Source organism: Drosophila obscura, unplaced genomic scaffold (assembly GCF_018151105.1).
Source record: "Drosophila obscura isolate BZ-5 IFL unplaced genomic scaffold, ASM1815110v1 contig_37, whole genome shotgun sequence".
NCBI lineage: Eukaryota > Metazoa > Arthropoda > Insecta > Diptera > Drosophilidae > Drosophila > Drosophila obscura.
The window spans coordinates 131,347-149,998 of NW_024542825.1; the positions used below are offsets into that span (position 1 = coordinate 131,347).

The 18,652-nt window shown below is 50.1% G+C and overlaps 4 protein-coding genes across 6 annotated transcripts in view; 1 reads left to right on the forward strand and 3 right to left on the reverse strand.

The window, feature by feature from the left end:
• Positions 1 to 464: 464 nt before the first annotated feature.
• On the reverse strand, positions 465 to 5,316 carry LOC111080554 (coiled-coil domain-containing protein 170). 3 transcript variants are annotated; one of them, XM_022376240.2, is made up of 5 exons: positions 4,762 to 5,316; positions 3,103 to 3,228; positions 2,212 to 3,036; positions 1,243 to 2,145; positions 465 to 1,175 (listed from the first exon to the last, which is right to left on the reverse strand). In XM_022376240.2, exons 1-5 carry the CDS (start codon positions 4,939 to 4,941, stop codon positions 591 to 593), a joined length of 2,619 nt encoding a protein of 872 aa, XP_022231932.2. In that variant the 5' UTR covers positions 4,942 to 5,316; the 3' UTR covers positions 465 to 590. The 3 variants fall into 3 exon arrangements, with proteins under 3 accessions (XP_022231932.2, XP_041450754.1, XP_041450753.1); XM_041594820.1 differs by having other exon boundaries at positions 2,212 to 3,056; positions 4,762 to 4,833; XM_041594819.1 differs by lacking the exon at positions 4,762 to 5,316 and adding an exon at positions 3,296 to 3,415.
• An 85-nt stretch (positions 5,317 to 5,401) lies between these two features.
• On the reverse strand, positions 5,402 to 7,150 carry LOC111080564. Its single transcript, XM_022376259.2, has 4 exons — positions 6,343 to 7,150; positions 6,110 to 6,279; positions 5,656 to 6,050; positions 5,402 to 5,595 (listed from the first exon to the last, which is right to left on the reverse strand). Exons 1-4 carry the CDS (start codon positions 7,083 to 7,085, stop codon positions 5,509 to 5,511), a joined length of 1,395 nt encoding a protein of 464 aa, XP_022231951.2. The 5' UTR covers positions 7,086 to 7,150; the 3' UTR covers positions 5,402 to 5,508.
• Positions 7,151 to 9,100: 1,950 nt separating this feature from the next.
• On the reverse strand, positions 9,101 to 9,954 carry LOC111078992. Its single transcript, XM_022373972.2, has 2 exons — positions 9,630 to 9,954; positions 9,101 to 9,521 (listed from the first exon to the last, which is right to left on the reverse strand). The coding sequence occupies exon 1, from the start codon at positions 9,877 to 9,879 to the stop codon at positions 9,748 to 9,750; it is 132 nt and encodes a 43-aa protein (XP_022229664.1). The 5' UTR covers positions 9,880 to 9,954; the 3' UTR covers positions 9,101 to 9,521; positions 9,630 to 9,747.
• Positions 9,955 to 11,574: 1,620 nt separating this feature from the next.
• LOC111078978 (S phase cyclin A-associated protein in the endoplasmic reticulum) overlaps positions 11,575 to 18,652 on the forward strand; it is a 31,497-nt gene continuing 24,419 nt past the window's right edge. Inside the window, exons 1-5 of the mRNA XM_022373962.2 lie at positions 11,575 to 12,232; positions 12,289 to 14,682; positions 14,762 to 16,184; positions 16,253 to 16,510; positions 16,586 to 16,709. Coding sequence (XP_022229654.2) covers positions 12,070 to 12,232; positions 12,289 to 14,682; positions 14,762 to 16,184; positions 16,253 to 16,510; positions 16,586 to 16,709 — 4,362 coding nt within the window. The 5' untranslated portion in view covers positions 11,575 to 12,069. The remainder of the gene's footprint in view (positions 12,233 to 12,288; positions 14,683 to 14,761; positions 16,185 to 16,252; positions 16,511 to 16,585; positions 16,710 to 18,652) is intronic.

The following is an 18,652-nucleotide window of genomic DNA, read 5'->3' on the forward strand; positions in this document are numbered from 1 at the left end:
ATCGGAAACATCTAAATCAAAATGCAATTAACATGTAAGTTTATTTTGATGTGTAGCTACCTGCCATTAACTTTATCTGTGGATCCTTGTGAAATAAATCATTTATATAAAGCAGATGGATTTATCAGATAAAAATAAAAACAATATGTAGCCATTACAATTAGTAATACACCGAGGAATATTACGAACAGAATTTTGATGACAAATTTGTTGCTTTTGCGCGGTTGAAAATTCTTTTGGCTTGCAATTCCTTCGTTGTTGCTCGCTGCGGGTGACGCCTCCACAGATCCACAGATTCCAATGGGTTTATATTGGGGAAGCACATTCAATCCAAATTGAAGTGGAAAATATCTCTCTCGATTTTATTTGTTTCGAAACTCTATACGAAAAGTCAACTATGATTGTGTTTATATACCGATCTCCAATGTATTATTTCTTTCAAAAGTACCCCTACAATCCTCGAATAAAATTCTTCCATTTATTAAAGAACAAAAAAAAGCCCCGCGACGGTGCGAGAGACACAATAAATGCATTGAATAATTCGATTCGTTCGTTGAGTTGAGTGGGTGGCTGTGGCTGTGGCTGTTTGCCTAGCAGTATTTGTTCTTAAAGTCGTAATCATCGTCGCAACTGCCGCCGGAACCCGTGGCCAGCAGCTCGTCCTTGCAGCCATGATGCCTGCGATGCACATCCGTGTCGAAGCACTCATCGTGCAGTCGCTTATCCCGGCTCTTGCTGCGCTGTCGTCGCGCATGCGATCCATGCGATCCATGATGATTGTGAACATGACTGCTCGAACTATGATGATGCTCCCCGCTGGCATGGGCATGGGCATGGGCATGAGGATGAGGATGGAGTGTGGTCTTGTGGTGGTAGGGCGGCGGAGAGCTGAGCTCACGGGGCGCTCGACAGTGGCTGGTGGGCGGCACAGGATCATCGTAACGCGGACAGGGATGATCGCCCACGGGCGTCTCAGTCTCAAAGCGTTTCGAGAGCAGCGTAAACTCCTGATGGGCGGAGCACAGGGCCTGCAGGCGATGCAGCAGATCCGTCTCGGGCAGATCCCTCAGGTGCAGAGTGCGTGCCACCGAGGTGCGGAACGATTGCAAATGCGAGAGCCGCTGATTGGCATCCGAGAGCTGTGCACTCAAGCGATTGACATCGTCGCGCATGGACTGCAAAGGGGAAGAACAAAAGGCTATTAAAGGATCTTCAATTGGGGCTGATCTTCGCCCCACTCACATTGATCAGCGCCTCATCGCGACATCGGCGATTCTGGTTGGACTCGCAGGCGGCCTTCATCCGCTCCTTCATGGCACTCAGCTGGGCGAGCAGCCGCGTCTTCTCATCCTCCAAGTCGCACAGCTGTGTGGACAGCTCATCGATCTTGCGTGCCCGCTCCAGCGAGGTGATCTTGTACTCCACCGCCTCCGCCAGCTGTGCCTTCACCTCGGCTATCTGGGACCGGGCATCGCCCAGTTGGGCACTCAGCTTGTCCGCCTGCTTGGCCGCCTTCTTGGCCCGGCACACGGCATCGTCGCGCTCGCCCTGCAGCATGCACTTGCCCCGGGCGCCATCCTCGATGATGGCCAGCTTGCGGCGCAGCAGCTCCAAGTGGAGATCCCTGCGCTGCACCTGCTCCCGCAGGACGCGCACACGACGCTGCAGATTGTAGACGCTGCTGCTGCTGCTCTCCTTCAGGGGGATGTCGTGGCAGGATCGCTCTCGCCTCAGCTTGCCATGCCCATGGCCATGGCCATGGCCGTGATGTGGATCACAGCAGCCCTTGTCGGGCGTGTGTCCACGATGGTGTCCATGATGGTGGCCCAGCTCGTGCTCACAGTGCGCCGCCAGGCGCTCGGCTCGCTCCAGCAGATTGTCGGCCATCAGATTGGTGTCTGGCCCCAGGGCAGGCGGCGCGCTGCACTCGCCCCAGTTCATGGCGCTGGCCAGTCGCTGCAGGAACTCCGACAGGCCCATGTGCTCCTTGCGGAGTGTGTGTATCTCCGCATGACACTTCTCCAGCCGCTCGGACAGCTCGCATTTCTGTGCCTCGCCCGAACGGAGGCGACACTCCGTCGACTGCTGGGTCTCCTTGAGCTTCTCGTGTTCGCTGGTCAGCTGATCCCGCAGCGAATGCATTTGCTGTGGGGGGGCAGAAAGGGCATGTCAGTCAGAGATTAGTCATAGTTTAGAGTAAGCAAACCGCACCGCATGCATGGCCTGATTCTCGCTGAGGGTCTCCCGCAGCTTATCCTTGATGAGAGTCTCGCAGGGTTCGGGCACATTCAGCAGATTGCTCAGGCCGCGCAGAAACTGCAAGCGATCGCCCTGCGTCCTGTCCAGATTGTTCTGCAAGCGATGGCAGCGCGACTCGAAGCCGCGCAGCTCCTCCTTCAGCTTCTCCCCATTGATCTCCGACTCGGTGAGGCGATCCCGCTGGATCTGCAGATCCCGCTCGTACTGCCGGCAACGGCCCTCCAGCTCGTGGTTGTGATTCCCGGCGCCGTCCAGCTGGGCGGAGAGTCGCTGCTTCTCGATGTTGGCCAGCGACTTGAGATTCAGCAGCTCGTTCTCGCAGGAGCTGAGCGTGTCGCAGGTGGAGCTGATCTTCGCCTTGGCACGCTGCAGCTCGACCATCACCTCCTCGGCCCGCGAGACGACACACTCGGGCGTGGCATGGGAGCTTTGAGTGCTCTCGCACACATCCATGCCCAGGCTGATGCTCAGGCGACGCAGCAGATCGTGCAGCTGGGCCTTGGCCTGCTCCTTCTGCGACTCCTCGCTGGCCACATGCGTCTCCAGGTGCTGGATCTTGCCGATGAGCTCCTTGTTGCGCTCATCCGAGCTGCGCTTCTCCCGCTGCACGGTGTTTATGGTGGAGTCGCAGCGCGCCTGCACCGCCTGCTCTCTGGACTCGGCATTCTGCAGGCGACTTTGCAGCGAGCCAATGAGCGCCGTCTGTCGCGCGGCCTGCGAGCGAAGGCTCTCAATGTCCACCTCCTTGGAGCACAGGGCACTGCGCGTTTCAGCCAGCTGTGTGGGCAAAAATATGCCTTAATTTGTGAGTGCTTTAGAACCCTGCTCCTTGCCTATCCTTACCTCGCCCGTGAGCCGCTCTTTCTTGTAGGAGAGCGCCGCCAATTCGCTGCGCAGTGTGGTGGTCATATCCAGGCCATGATGATGCTCTGTGACTGTGATGCCCGCACTGCTGCATGATGTATCCAACTGGGGAGAGAGTTATATCAGTGGTTAAGGGCTGCTTCGTTGCTTCCTTGCTGCCATGGAACCCTACCAAATGATGATGATGCGGCGACAGGCCACCACTCAGTCCCAAGTGGTGGTGATGCAAATGATTATCACTGGGCATACTGCGAGCTATCTGTTCTATGATTCCCACCTGCAATGCAGCACCAACCAAACGTTGCCGGAGTCGCGCACCAACTGAACTTTGTGCTGGGCGCAGCCATTGGGCTTTGGGTTGCAGGAGCCCAACAACCTTTTGCCTAACAACTGGATGGGCATGGCCAGGCCTCGGAATTTACCTCAACATAACATCACACAATGCTCGCGCAATTTATGCTCCATAGATTGGGGATGGATGTGGCATGTGGCAAGTGAAAACGAGCTCAATGGCAGCGGCAGCGGCAGGGCGGCTCCACTCAACAGCCACGTTTACACATTGGGGAAAAAGAAAACTTTGCAGTTTGTTGTGTGCCTGTTATTTGGGTCATTCACCAGGCACCAAGTGCCGGCGGAGTGGAGTCAAATGCAATACACACGAAAGAACGAAAGAACGAACGAACGGACGGACTCACGCACACGACATGGAGTAGCTTTGGGGTCTGGGGGGTCTGGGCTTGGGAGCCCTGCACAGTGTGGAAATATTCGTTTTGGCCGGAAACGGAAAATGAGGTGTGCAACTTTTGGCCAATTGTCTGCACTTTCAGAGCCCAACGCTGTGGGGTGTGGGGGGTACAGACAAATGGGAACTGAAAATGTGTTTAATGTCCGATAAGATTGGCCATTGTGCAGCCAAGCAAATTATAGGGGAAACTTTCACAAGAGGAAAATGTCTTGATTGTGTGCAGAAAACTGTACTAAAGGGTCTACAGAGAATTGGTTCAAAGTGTTATTAATACTCCCAGAAATATTATAAAAAGGAAATCAATGAAGGGCCAAGCTATGAAGATTTTAATAAGGATTATTTAATAATTATTTATTAATTAATAAATATTAAAAATTTGGATATGCTTTAAATATATAGAAACTGTGTATAAAAATAGGGAATTATTTTTGCCTCAACTTTTTAACCCAATTAAGCTCAAATAATTTTGATAGATCCTCAAAAGAAAATTTCCAGAGTAAGGCTCTAAGCGCAGACTTCTCCTGCATGGTTGTGCATGCTCTCAACTAGCTCATTCTCATTATTTTACCCCAATGTATGCTTAACCATTCTGTCGTGTCATGGCACCCACTGTTGAACCCGTTAGATCCACCCGCTTTTATGCTAATACCACCCCCCCCCCCAGCCACACCCAAAATGTTATCATTTGCTAACGCGGAAGAACAGCAACGATTTTGCCTAACAACCGCATAAATTTCACACACAGCCAACAGACAAACAACAGAGACCCGGAGCAACATTGTCATTCAATTGCGAATTTCACATTAACGCAAAGCACATAAATCTCCGCAGTTATATGGCAGTTTGGCACACGATTTTCCAGAGACTAATTTTAGACAAAAGGAAAGACTCACCTGGTGGGAGGAGGGTGCCGCCACTCTGTGTTGGTGTGCTGGCGGCGATATCGTAGACATCTGCATCTGTGCCGAACCAGATCCATTTCCATTTCCATTTCCTTTGCCGCACAGGAGCTCAAACACTTGCCAGTCCTCGGGGGCATTGCCATTGGTGGTGGGCCGCAGATTTGTAGGCATTATGCGGGGAATACTAAATCCGACTGTTGGGCTGGCCGGCCGTTGTGTTGGGCCTGTGATAAATTTCTATTCTCTCTATTTTCTAAGCGTAAATAGTATGCTCAGCCTGGCAACAACTACTCGGCACAAAAGCAAAGTTATGCGGCAACTTTCACGGTTGCCAGGTGCAACAAATAACTATACATCGGTGGCCCCAAAGGGTGGGCAGCTGGGGGGGGGGGGGGGAGGGTTACTACGGTGACTAAAGTGCACATAATTCGATTCCATAAAACTGCAATTTCCATATGGCAAAACACGCGAATCGTTTTGCCTGTAATTTCATTTGTCTGCTTGTCGAAATATGCTATAATGGATATGGCAAATGTTTGAATTAAGTTTCCCTATCCACTACCCTATCCCCCACCCAACACCCCTTCTTTAATGTCGACTTCTGTTGAGGGTTAAGTTCATGTATTTTTTCTATTATTATTTGTTGATTATTTTGTTTGGGTTGCCAACATAAATAAATTGATTGATTGAATGAATGAATGACGAAACTATTTTCTATTTTCCTCACTACCGAAAACTTTAGAATTTCTTCTTGTTTTTCTTATCCTTTGAGGCTCGTTTCTGCTTTAGCAGCAATTTCTGAGTCAAGGAAAATGCTCGTTTTTCCTAAAAAAAAAAGTGCCAGAGATTACCGTGGGCTTAGTCAGATCAACTAGAGTTAGTTACCGCCTCCGCTATGCGCTCCTGTTCCTCCCTCTCAATTTGTGCCCTGACCTCGATTATTCGCCGCTTGAACATGACCTGCTGATCCCTGTAGAAGACGAGATCATCCTTGACCTTTTGCAAATTGTTGCGCGTTTGATTGCACAGCAATTCGACACTCTCCAGATCCGTGTCCAGCTTCTCCTCCCAGTCCCTGATCTGATTCTTGAAGTAATCTATCTGAAAGGCGTACACAAAATCTGAGTTATGATGCACCAGTGCGTCCTGGTTCATGTGGGCCTTTATTTGGGTCAATTCGTTCTGCAGGAGGTCCTCCTTGCCCTGGAGTCGCATCAGTTTCTGATCCACGCAGCTGTACATCCAATTGATGCGATACCGCAGATCAATGGGTCCAACAGCTAAGGCAGAGAGAACACTTAAAGTAGAATGGGAATCGACTGGGAATACTCGTACGTACCCTGATGATGCTCGAATTCGACTTTTATATTCGACTGACGATCATCGGTGCTCCTGCGGTAGTTTCTTGACTCTGGATTGGTAAAGGTGTTGAACTGCAGCTCCTCCTGCAATTGGCGCGCCTGGTTGATGTCATTAATCCAATCCGAGTTCGTAATGTATTTGGCATCGCTGCAAAGCAAAGTAAATGCCAACCAAAATCACCCAATTGATTGATTAATTGATTCCGCTTACTGTATCAATCTCATGGAAAATTCGCATATGTCCCGACCGTCGATAAAGTCATCGCGCACCTCCTGAAACAGCGATATGATCTCGTGCAGATCCGTGCGAAACTTGATGCAATCCAAGTCGCTGGAGCAGCGCTCCCGCTGGATCACATCCAGATACAATTGATTGATGAACAGACGCTGCATGAAGTATTCCACCGACCAGTGAAACAGATTATTCGGCACCTCGTTGAGCTCGCCAGGCCAGGGATTGCTGAACAGTCCCAGTTGCTTGCGCAGGCGTGGCAACATGAAGTCAATCGACGCCTTCTGGCACGCCAGCGTCAGCTCGTACAGCCTCACCGTACGCCGCTTGATGATGCTCACCGTCGTCATGCGCTGGCTGGACCACAATCTAGTCTTTCGGATCATCTCCCTGATGGCCAGTGCCTCGGGTGTCTTCTCGGGCCCATCATCATCGAGGAACATCAACTCGCGCGAATTCTCTGTGCGCTTTTTCTTCTCCACCACCGTCCGGTAGGGCCCCAGTATGTTCTTGAGAAACTCATCGCGACACAGTTCTGGAATCGTCTGTTCTGGCAATGGAAAGGGTATATTGTACACGGATATATTTTCCACCTCATTGGCCAAAGGAGGCTCCACTCCTCCCGAAGTTCTGGGTGCTGATTCCTGCTGCTCATCCTCTGAATCAGAAGCTTCCTCCTCCTGCCTTTGTGTGCCCTGTTTCTGTATTGTGTTTGCTTGCATGTTGGAATGTGTCGCTTTTTAGTAGAATTAATTATCAGAAAATGTTGCTTAGGTTTTGGAATTTATATTCTCTCTAAGGGGTATCAAAAGTAGGTACCCCCGATTCACACTCAGAAATCCTCACACACATACGAGTGTCTACAACTACAACTGCAGTTTGTAAAGTTCTGTTCTTGCCATCTTCTTTTGGCTTTTGCCATTCCCGATTTTGTTCCCATCTTTACCCCTGCCCCACCCCACCCCATTCCCATTATTCCCCATGTCTGGGTTGGCTATAAATAAAGAAGTTCTTGTTGCCGCTGCTGGTTCTTCTGTTTCAGCAGAAAGGGCCCCAACATAAGCTGGCTGGTTATACACTGCTTTTTAAAAAAGAGTGTTTTAGCTTGAGCAGAAGGAGGGTGAAGCAGGGAACACGCCCGTCACACGCAACTCTGTTCATACACAGCTAATTACATGCACGCCCACGAAGCTAATTACATTCACCCAATCGGATATTGGTTTTGTTGCGAAATAAAGTTTTGTTCGTACACAGCTAATTACATACGCACCTACATACATATGTATGTGCACACACAGCTAATTACGTACATATATCCAATTGAATGCACTGTTAGGATTAGTTTGAACTTGTTTGGTGGAATCCTCGTGTACCGCTTTGCATATCCATTAGGGAACCAACTTCCCTTAAGAGTATCTCCGACATCGGTGCTAGCCGGATTTCTGCAGTGTTCCCTGATTCTCTTTTGTTCGTTTTTTTTTTTTTTATGTTGTTTCATTCTGCTGCCTTCTGCTGTGTTTGTTCCCTTTACGGATTGGGAATGGGCCCAAGGAATGGGGAACGCGAGACAATGGCTGGCCACGCAAGGTTACCTGCTGCAGCTTGCTGCGTTCCTGCTGCAATTTCTAATCGAAACGAAACCTTCTACCCTAATGATGGCCGCAGGCGGGCCCCGGCTGCTACATATTTGGCTGTGCTTTGTCAGAGCGCGCCCTTTGTTAGCTGAAAAAAAAATCTGGCGGCAGGCAAACTCCTCCATGGCTCTGGGACTCGTTCGGATAATCAATTCCAAGTAGGTAGCATGCAACATGCTGCACCAGGATGGTACTGCTTTTTGGCCTGTTCGCCTATTCAAAATTGTTCCGTTAAAATCTGTGCGCGCTGGCTGCGGTTGCCGCAAAATGTTGCACAAACACCGCGCGGAAGAGAGCCTCCATCAACATAAGGGACCGGCACACTCACAGCGAGAGAGAGAGACAGAGAGAGAGCATAATCAGCCATCCACTATGAAGCCCTTCAATGCACTCTTTTTTTCTCTCTCTCTCTCCCATAATTCTCGCTCTCCTCCCCCGCTGCTTAGAATGCTGTCCGTTGGGGAACGAATGGCACGGGATGGAATGGGACAGAGTGGTCAGGGTGTACATATGTATGTCTGCGCTGGTGCTGGCTGTCGTTCTTTTTCTGCAAGCTCTCTGCCTGCTGCCGCTTTGCTGTCATTCCTGGTCGCCTGTTCGCACACACCATCGAAATTTCACATGTAATTCCCACGGCCTGAATTTTCCCACACGAAGAAGGGGCAGAAGCAGCATCGGAGGAGGAGGAGGGTGAAGAGAGGACAGACACACCACAAGTTGTCCACAACGCAGACACATCTTTGATACACTTTCAGAGTATTTCTACGAAAATGATTGCGATGCATTTCTCTATATGATCAGGATCGAAAAACTATATTAGCTAATATGTAAAAAAATGCATCAACTAACTTAAATTTACCTGCATTTCTTTTTTTGGTACACAGCTGATGCTGAAATTTCATAAGCAGCTATGCACATACACAGCTTATTGCGTACACACTGTGCACACACAGCTTATTACATACAGCCATTTCACCAGATTTTTAAAGTAAATTTCAAATAGAAAATGCTAGAAATTCTTAAACCAAATAACTATAATTATAAACCCATTCGAAATCTTCTACTTTTCATCGCTTTCCCCTAAAGTTAATATAATTCTTAAATTACAGAATAATTACCATTCTTTTATTTATTGTTGCAAGAGTATATCAAAATCGGCGCGTCCAAGTTATCTTTTGTGCAATATTTTTTTTGTATTATTGCATTGAATTTGCTCCCAGGGTCGTTGTCGTTGGTGCTCTTCCGTTCCTTCATCTCTTAGTTTGGTCGTTTTGCTTATGCTGCTGTTGTTGCTCTTTACGCTTCTTCTGGGCCTCAGACCCAGGCCCCCACTCCTGTGGCTGCCCCTTCCTACTGATCGACTGGTCCCGGGTCCTGCTCCGCCGCCTGTGGGTTAACATCTTCTTCATTCGGCCGTCCGTCCCGTCCATCCAGTCTGTTGGCTTCGCATTCCTTTGGCCAGGTCTGGCTTCATCTGCAACCTGACCAGCACTTGGCCTCTCCTTAGTAAGGTTTCTTCGGGCACTGTGGATTGCATATGGCAAAAGTGATCAAATATGTGTGGAGATCGGTGATTCATTATCCATTCGAAAATTATACTGAATGAAGCAATAATTGCATTTAATGACTTACGCCGCCGCAAAATAAAATCCGTAAAAATTTGCAAAGTGAATTTTAAATTTATTTTGCCAAAAATGTTTACTCCTGATTTGATTGAAGATTTAGCTGGCATGCACAGCACAGCCATGAACTAAGCATGCCTCAAAGGTGGCAGCCAGAGGCACTGCAGAAAGTTTCCAATGCACGACAACAGAGTGGAGGTCATCTTTATGCTATAGAGCAGCGGACCAAAGAGCACTTGCAGGCCAAAGTAACTAATCATTTTTGTAGAAGAAACGAAAGGCACCTGCAACAATCTAAAATCTTACGACATTGCAAATTGTGTTCGATTTAAATGTTGAAGCCTACTGTGCGGCCTTGAGGAAGCTGCAAGAAATGTCTAAGCCGAGGCCAGGCACACACTCGAGCCACTTCCTCCGCTGCGGTGCCTCCCTCATCCACTTCTTCTAATGGTCCATCTGTGGCCCATCCGTTCCGTTCCGTTCCTCTGCGCTGCTCTGCAGTTTGTTCCTCTGCACCGATTGCTGATAATGAGACTCATGGTGCAGCTCTGACTACTGCACTCCTGGTCTCATCAATATGTTCAAGGATTTTTTCATGCTTCCAGGCATCCCACACGCGCTTGCCGTCTCTCTTTCACACAAAGTAGCCCATTGTATGTGAGAGGGATGCAGAGAGAGAGAGAGAGAGAGGGTAGAGCTAATGTCAGAGAAAGGTCATGTCGAGTGGAATTTTTGGCAAATTCCGTTTGGCTCTGCTCTGTTTGAATTGCTGCTATCCTGTCGCTTGAACTCAACGAAGGTAACAAAAAATGCACTCGAACGGGGTCAAGTGGAGTCTGTGGTCTATCCACCCCACTCACTCAATTGTCAAAACGGTGCTCCACTCATAACAAATGCTCGAAATGGGATACAAGTATGAGGCTCAAAAGTTTACTTCGTCGTAATATAATTGCTCAAAAATATGATATGCAAGCTCATTGGTTATGCACTGTTAGAAATTGCAGTACTCTTTATACACGACACATTATTTATGGCTATGAAATGTACTTTTTCCGTCAAGAAATTTTAAACTGATGGCTGTACAGTGTACATATATCACATTGAGCAAAATGGTGTTTTTTTTTTTGTTTGATTGCTAAGTAATATCAAAAATCCTGCAGTGTAACGGCAAAGCTCTTTCCAAACAAACTTTTTCCCCCCTCCGCCCACACACACTCACAAAGCAAATGAGCAAAAATCCAAAACGTACACGTACACGTACACATACATAAACGCGTACTTGTTATGCTGTGAGCCTGTTATTTAGAGTCCATGAATCGAAATTGTGTGGCTCAAGTGAGTTTCGTTTCGAAAATGGGGCGAGTGTTGGTTAACTCGAGTATTGCACTCATTTAAATTCGTAAATAAAATGCCATTGCGAATACGGCGAGAGTGGCAACAACTAAATATAAGCAATATACACTAGGCAGAAAAATAAACATTCTATTAACTGTGAGCATGGCAATTCGAACAAACTAGAGCAGTGAGCAGCATCATTTAGATTTAGACCGGAATAGTAGCAGGCGCGCAGCATAGCTTTGCTTTTAAGACCAGAAACAATTTCCATTCTCATACATAGCTTTTCCCCTCCAGCAGTAACAATTCTGAAACTCACCTGAGAGCTTTCAGGTTCACGAGCTTGCTGTCAGCTGAAGCTTTTGAGAGCGCGCACTTTTGAAAGAAACAGCCAATTGTGTTTATCACATTGTACATTTTAATTTGCATTCAAATCAACAAATAGTTGGTATTGTTCGGGCTGGTTCCTCTTGGCCCTGGTATGCCAGGTCTCGTGTAAATCAAACTTCTGTAAACAAATTGATGAATTTTGGCACAAAACTAGCGATGATAGCAAAATATCGCCAACTATCGAGTGTATGTTACCGATGGCACATCGATACTTACTGCAATGCAGCTCTAGAGCTCAGCTGGCGCTGGTTGCAAATTCTTGGTTTTTGGTTTATACAAGTTTAAAATTGAAACTCAGAGCAAAAATACAACCAAAACACTGTGTTGTGCGTGGGGGCAGAGAGACATATAATAAATTGACATTAAAGTGCCGTTTAGAATGTGCGGCAGCGACACTGTCGGCCGCCGCCTTTGAAACAAAGATGCTGCTTGCTGCTGGCATTGCGAAATATTGCAGCACACAGGGCGACAGCTACAACAACAGCTACAACAGAAACGACATAACAGATTTAAACCGAAAAACAAAGGAATAATCAATTAAAAACCCACTGTACGGCAGTGTTTCAGGCGTACGGCACTGGGAGCCATCGCGCAGAGACGCCTCTAACCTGTTGGCGAGGACCAAAGGAAAAGTTGCGTGAACAGCTGCAGGTCCGTTGCGTGGGTCGTGCCGTGTTTGCGGCACGCCAGCTGCGCTGCTTTTGGCAAGAGAACTCGAAAAAACAATGGAAATGCGAGAGGTATTGAGTCGGGAGGGGCGCGAGGCGAAGAATCTGCTCGTCTACCAGTTTTGCGACGAGACATCGACAAATTCGATGGCCAGCGGAGGCGGAGGCGGTGCCGGTGGCGACACCACAACAAGCGGAGGCGTCATTATAAACGGTGACTGTAAGTGGAATCTTTTCGATGTGGACACTTTGAAACCTAAATGTTCTCTCTTTCAGGCTACCGCAAGCCACCGATGGCGCCGCCCAAGTCGCCCCTGGGCACGCCCAAGAGCTGCCAGTCGCCCACATCGCCCTCGGTGCGGATCAAGTCCGCGGAGCACAGCCTATCGGGTCCGCGCGTGCGCAGCGCCTCCACGGGGCGTGACAAGAAGTCCGAGCTGCAGGCCCGCTACTGGGCACTGCTCTTCGGCAATCTGCAGCGGGCAGTCAACGAGATCTACCAGACGGTCGAGTGCTACGAGAACATATCCAGCTGCCAGGAGACGATCCTCGTGCTGGAGAACTACGTGCGGGACTTCAAGGCGCTCAGCGAGTGGTTCAAGGTCTCCTGGGACTATGAGTCGCGTCCGCTGCAGCAGCGCCCCCACAGCCTGGCGTGGGAGGTGCGCAAGAGCAATCCCACGCCGCGAGTGCGCACCAAGAGCCTCTGCAGTCCCAACAACTCGGGCAAGTCGAGTCCCGCTCTGTTTGGCGGCTGCCAGTCGGGCAAGACGTCGCCCTGCTACGATGGCCAGGTGTCGCCCAAGAAGCTGCTGCGTGCCTACGATCAAATGCCGCGCGGGGCCATGCGTCTGAATGTCCGCGAGCTGTTTGCCAGCAGCAAGCGCGCCACCCAGGGATCGGCCCAGTCGGATCCCATGGAGGCGACAGCGGAGGGACCCTTGGACTTGAGCAACGACAAAACCTATGTGCAGCTAAACACTCAGTACTCGCAGACGGATCTAGAGGATCCGCATCTCACGCTGGCCGATGTGCGCGAGAAGATGCGCCTGGAGGCAGAGCAGCGTGAGGCAGAGGAACGTGAAGCGGCGGCAGCCAAAGCGGAGGCAGAAGCAGCTGAAATCGAAGAAGAAACAGCCGCCGAAATCGATGAATCAGCCGCTGAAACCGAAGTAGAAGCCGCTAAAAAAGAACCCATTCCAGCAGAAGCTGCCGAAAAAGACACAAAACCAGAGGCAGTACAGCCACCCACAGAGAGCACAGAGAAGGATCAGCCACAACCGCCACCCTCCAAAGTGGCGGAACCCACAGCGCTGCAGATGACTGTGGCCTCGCTGGAGCTCATGGAGAATGCACTCCTTGCCGAGCAGGCCAACAAAGAGCCCACACCGCCCAGCACAGTGGTGAAGCCAGTGGTGGAGCTGTTCAAGAAACCCCAGCCACCGGTGCCGACCATCAGCGGGGTGCAGAGCAGTCCCCTGAAGTACTCCAGTGTGCTGAATCGTCCAGTGAAGAAGGGCATGAGTGCCACGGCAGCTGTAACACTGAATGCCAAGGCTGCTGCGGTGCCAGCGAAACCCACAAGCAGTACCACGAAAGCAGCTCCTGCTGCTGCCCCCGCTGCCGGTATAAATGGCATTCGTCGTGGAGTCAAAGCAGCACCGATGGCCGCCAAAACTGGACGCAGTGCGGCCCCGCCACCGCCGCGACCGTCCAGCAAGACCGAATGCTATGGTCCGCCCAACAATGTGGCCTCCAGGCTGTCGGCACGTTCGCGCACGATGCTGGAAATGAATGAAAAGGCCAATGGCAACCAGCAGGCGGTTGCTCCGCTCTCCAAGGCCCTGCCCAAGCGGTCGTCCACCACGCTGATCGCGCCACAGCGACGCAATGCGGGAAGTTCGAAGGTGAGCAGCCGCGAGGATATAGGCAGCTCCACTTCCACCCTCAAGGCCAGCAACGAGCAGCTCAGCAGCTCGCGGAGCACTCTGAAGCTGGAGGATAGACATTCCGAGCCCAAGCAGCTGCAGCAGAAGGCAGATGCCAACGATGGCTGGCTGACGGTGAAGAATCGCCGCAGGAGCAGCATGCACTGGGCGAATCGATTCAATCAGCCCACAGGCTATGCCAGTCTGCCCACGCTGGCGCTTCTCAACGAGCAGCAGCGCGAGAAGGAGGACAAGGAGAAGCAGCAGCAGCAGCAGCAAAGGGCAAAAGCAAGCAAATCCATTCCGCAAACAGCAAAGACCACAACAGCCACCAAAGAGGCAGCAGCGGCAGCAGCCAAAGGCAAGGCAGCACCGGCCAAAACGAGTATGACAGCAGCCGCAGCAGGCACACGACCAGAGATCAAGAATGCCAAAGCGAAAGTCAACTCTTTTCCGCCACTAAAAGCGCCCGCAAGGAAGCCAGAAAAGCAGGAGAAGGCCACCGCCTCTGCCTCTGCCTCTGCAGGTGGCGCACGCAGCAGCCTGCCGGCCACAGACAACGTCTGTGCGGCCGCACGAGCTTCCACCATTAAAAGACAGAAATCGGATCTCACGGGACTCAAGATGACATCGCTGCACAAGGAGTACATGCGCAGCGAGAAGAATGCTCTGCGCAAGCAGCAGCAGAAGGAGCACGACCAGGACAATGGCTCCACATCCTCGGTGGACACTGTGGTGGAATGTAAGCAGAGCCGAGCCGAGTTTTTATTTTAATTGGCTTGCAGTGCATTTTCTGATCCCTCTCTCTCTTTCCTTTGCAGTCTCCACCGATGAACACCACAAGATTGACATCAAGATTCAAACCAATTGCGAGTTTTCCAAGACCATTGGGGAGCTGTACGTGAGCGTGAATCAGCCGAATCTGCTCAATGGTTGCCTCAAGCCGGAGGCCAATACGCTGAGTGCCTGCGATGAGAACGACGAGCAGAACACCGACGACAACGAGGAGGAGCGCGATGAGCGCATTCTGGTGGAAGAGCAGGAGTCCCTGGAGCGGCAGATACGCGAACTGGAGCAAACGGAAATCGATGTGGACACGGAGACGGATGAGACGGACTGCGAGGTGCAGCTGGATCTGGAGCCGGAGGATCTCTTGGGCGGCGACGATGCCGCTGTCTTTGTGACAATGAGCGACGATGAGAATGCCAGTCTGGAGCTGCGCTATCAGGCGCTGCTCTCGGACATGTCGTGGAACGAGCGCGAAGAGGCCTTGGCCACCCTGCAGGCGTATGTGGCCCGTCATCCGGGCCGTGCCCAGGAGCTGCACCAGAAGCTATCGTCACCGTCGCGTCGTCGCTCGCTGCAGGAGACGCTCAAGAAGTACCAGGCGAAGCAGGCACGGGCGCATCAGAAGCGGATTGTCCTGCAGCAGGAGAAGGCGGCCAAGCTGCAGCAGCTCTTCGATCGCGTCGAGGACGTGAAGGCGGCCAAGAAGCAGCTGATCGAGGACAAGCGCCTGAAGATGCAGGGCCGCCTGCAGCGGGCAGCCGAGAATCGGGAGAACTATCTCAAGCAGATCATTGTGAAGGCGCACGACGAGGACAAGAAGCTGAAGGAGATCACCTTTATCAAGAACATGGAAGCCCAGAACAAGCGACTGGACATGCTCGAGTCCTCCAAGGAGATCGAAGGCAGGCTCCAGGAACTCGAGCAGGAACGCCAGAAGCGGGTGGAGGAGAAGCTGGCCAAGGAAGCGGCCGTCGAGCGACGTCGCCAGGCGCTGGAAAAGGAGCGTCAGCTGAAGCTCGAGAAGATGAACGAGACGCGACTGGAGAAGGAGCAGCGCATTGGCAAGATGCAGGAGCAAAAGGAGCGCCAGCGTCAGGCTCTGGCCCGCGAGAAGGCCCGCGATCGGGAGGAGCGTCTGCTGGCGCTTCAGGTGCAGCAGCAGCAGACCACCGAGGAGCTGCAGCGGAAGATCCAGCAGAAACAGGTCGAGTCGGCACGCCGTCACGAGGAGAACATCGAGCACATACGCCAGAGGGCCCTCGAGCTGACCATGCCCACGCGCCAGCCAGAGGATGGGCGTGGCGACCAGGAGGACACGGACGATGCCCCCAACAATACCAGCAACAACGAGGATGGGGACATGTCGTCCACCCGTTCCGAAATGGGTGGAACGGGCGGTCATTCACGCAGCTACAAGAAGAAAATGAAGAAGTTGAAGCAGCGAATGAGTCAGAGGTACTTTGGAGCGGGTATTAATCCAAAGGATTCAATGGCTAATAGGCTCCTGTTTGTTGTCCTTTCAGTGCCGCTGAGTATTTGGAGAGCATGGAAGCCACGCCCGCCTACGTGAAGCGCGACAGCACGGTGCCAAAGCTGCTGAATATGATCATCAAGGGCGGCGGGCCGCAGGGCATGGAGCGGACCTTGGGCAACCTGCTGCGCGTCCTGCCCAAGGCACAGACATGCGATTTCCACGCCTTCCTTTGCATGGACGCCCTGGGCATATTGACCAATCATGTGATTACCGAGGGCCTCAAACAAAACACCGAGGTCTCCATCAAGTCAGTGTGCCTCCCCCCATCCATATATACATATATCGTCCAATGTGCAGAGAATAATCCTTTGTTCGCTTTCAGATCTGTCTATTTGGCGGTGCAGCTCTATAGGAATGCCTGCTCCTTGTGTCCCCAGATAGCACGTCACGGTCTGCTGGGTAATTCCATAGCCGCTCTGCTCGATGCCATCAACAAGAACCTGCAGGTAATCCCACACACACACACACACACACACAATCCCATACAATACACAAAAGAAACTTTGGCGAGAGGAAACTTCGTGCCACCCAAGCGCGGCTTGCTGCTTGCTCCACACCAATAAAAGTGTCGCCAGGCAGTCGCTGCAGCCAGGCAGGAGACTGGCAAGAAGTTGGCAACTGGCAATTCCCCAGGCCCATGCCCACACACACACATATAGTATGTATATCCTCGTACTTGGCTCGCGTTATAGTCCTGCCCAGCAGCCACTTAACACTTGGCCGCGTTTATGTCTCTCTGTCTGTCTTTAACCTATGGAAAATGTCACAGCCCCGTAACGCCAAGGGTCTCGAGGCATTTTCAGTCAGTTTGTGACTCCTTTTGTAGGTATGCCAGAGCTTAAGAAAACATTACTAGAAAAGTATTGGGAAATACTTGCTGATGTGCAAGCTAGATTAAGCGATCTTAGTTTAGATTGGTTTGTCCCTCTGTATGTATGTCCGGGATATATGTATGCATTTATTATATATGTAGAAATCAATATCCTGAATCGGTTATTCCGCTTAGTTAGAGCATTTACTAGTCATCGCTTCCCTCTACTCTCTGGCCTCTCTCTTGTGCCCCTACCATTTGTTTAAAGTTTATGTTTTATTTCGACTTTTGTTTTTGCCCCGTTGTCCGTCCCTGCCCGCTCACTGGCTGCTCTTCTGTCCGCTGGCTCGTTTGGATCGCGTTGTTTATTTGCCATTTCTTTGACGCTTTTATTTGGCGCTGCCTTTTGTTTGTTTGGCATTTTTATTTGAATTTTATTTACTGGCCGCCGGGACGGAACGGGCCTTGGGGCGCTGTCAGCTTGGCCTATCAATTTTTAAGCACTAGCTCTGTGTACCCTGTGGACCTCTCTCTCTCTCTCTCTCTCTCTCTCTCTCTCTACCTCTGTTGTTCCCTTTCTGGCCAATTTGTCAGCGTGTAAAATGTTTATATGTATATTTTGCGGCTGCTGTTAAATCAATCGTTAAATGGCATAAAAAGCCACTCTCCCACCCAATAAACGTTGCTCTTCACCTCGGTTTATATTTTTATTTTTCGTATATTTTTTTTGTATAATTTTTGTTGTATATTTTATTCCATAACAAGAAGTGAAGGGTAGCTTGGGGGAGTCGAAGATTACAGACCCTTGCAGATGAAATATTTTGATGAAATTTTTGGTTAGGGATAGTGATCCGTTTTTGTGTTAGTTTTCGATTAAATTTATTAATGAATGTCAATATGTCTCTCTATTCCCAAACTCTCTATTTTCTGTGAAGAGAATTTATTCTATGAAATTAATTTGATAATTATTCGCATTTCCATGAAATGTATATATAATATAAGTAATAGTTTTCCGATCGCAGTGGTTTCTGCCTGTAGAAAAAAGTTGAGAATTGTGAAACATTTTCTAGAAGTATGTGAAAGGTTAGGTTCGGCTTAATGGCAGTTCATTTTTCTTAAACCTTTTACGATTTTTTAAACTGCTCCGAATAAGTGTCATACCCCCCGCATAGAGGGTATCAAAATGTTTACTGCGCATCGCACTTTGTGGAGTTCCTTTTTGGCTCGTGTTTATTGTCGCTCACCTCTGTGCCTACCACCTCTCTCTACCCTGGTACTTCACTTCTCCGTCGCTTCTCTTCCCACCGTTACACTCCTTCTGGCCTTCTCCTCTGCCCCTTCTCTCACCTTTTGTTTGATGGATCAGCGCGCGCGCCGCTTGTCATGTAATGAAGAATAAGAGGATGAAGCGCAAGCACAAGGAGCAACAGAATGAAAAAAGTAACAGTAACTGTTTGGGTGGAGAGTGCGTGAGTGAGTGGGGGATAGATTCAGAAAGAGAAGTAGAAACATCAATTAACATTTTTGATGGATGTGGAATGTCTTTCTTTTTCAATGTTATTTGTTGCTGTTTAAATT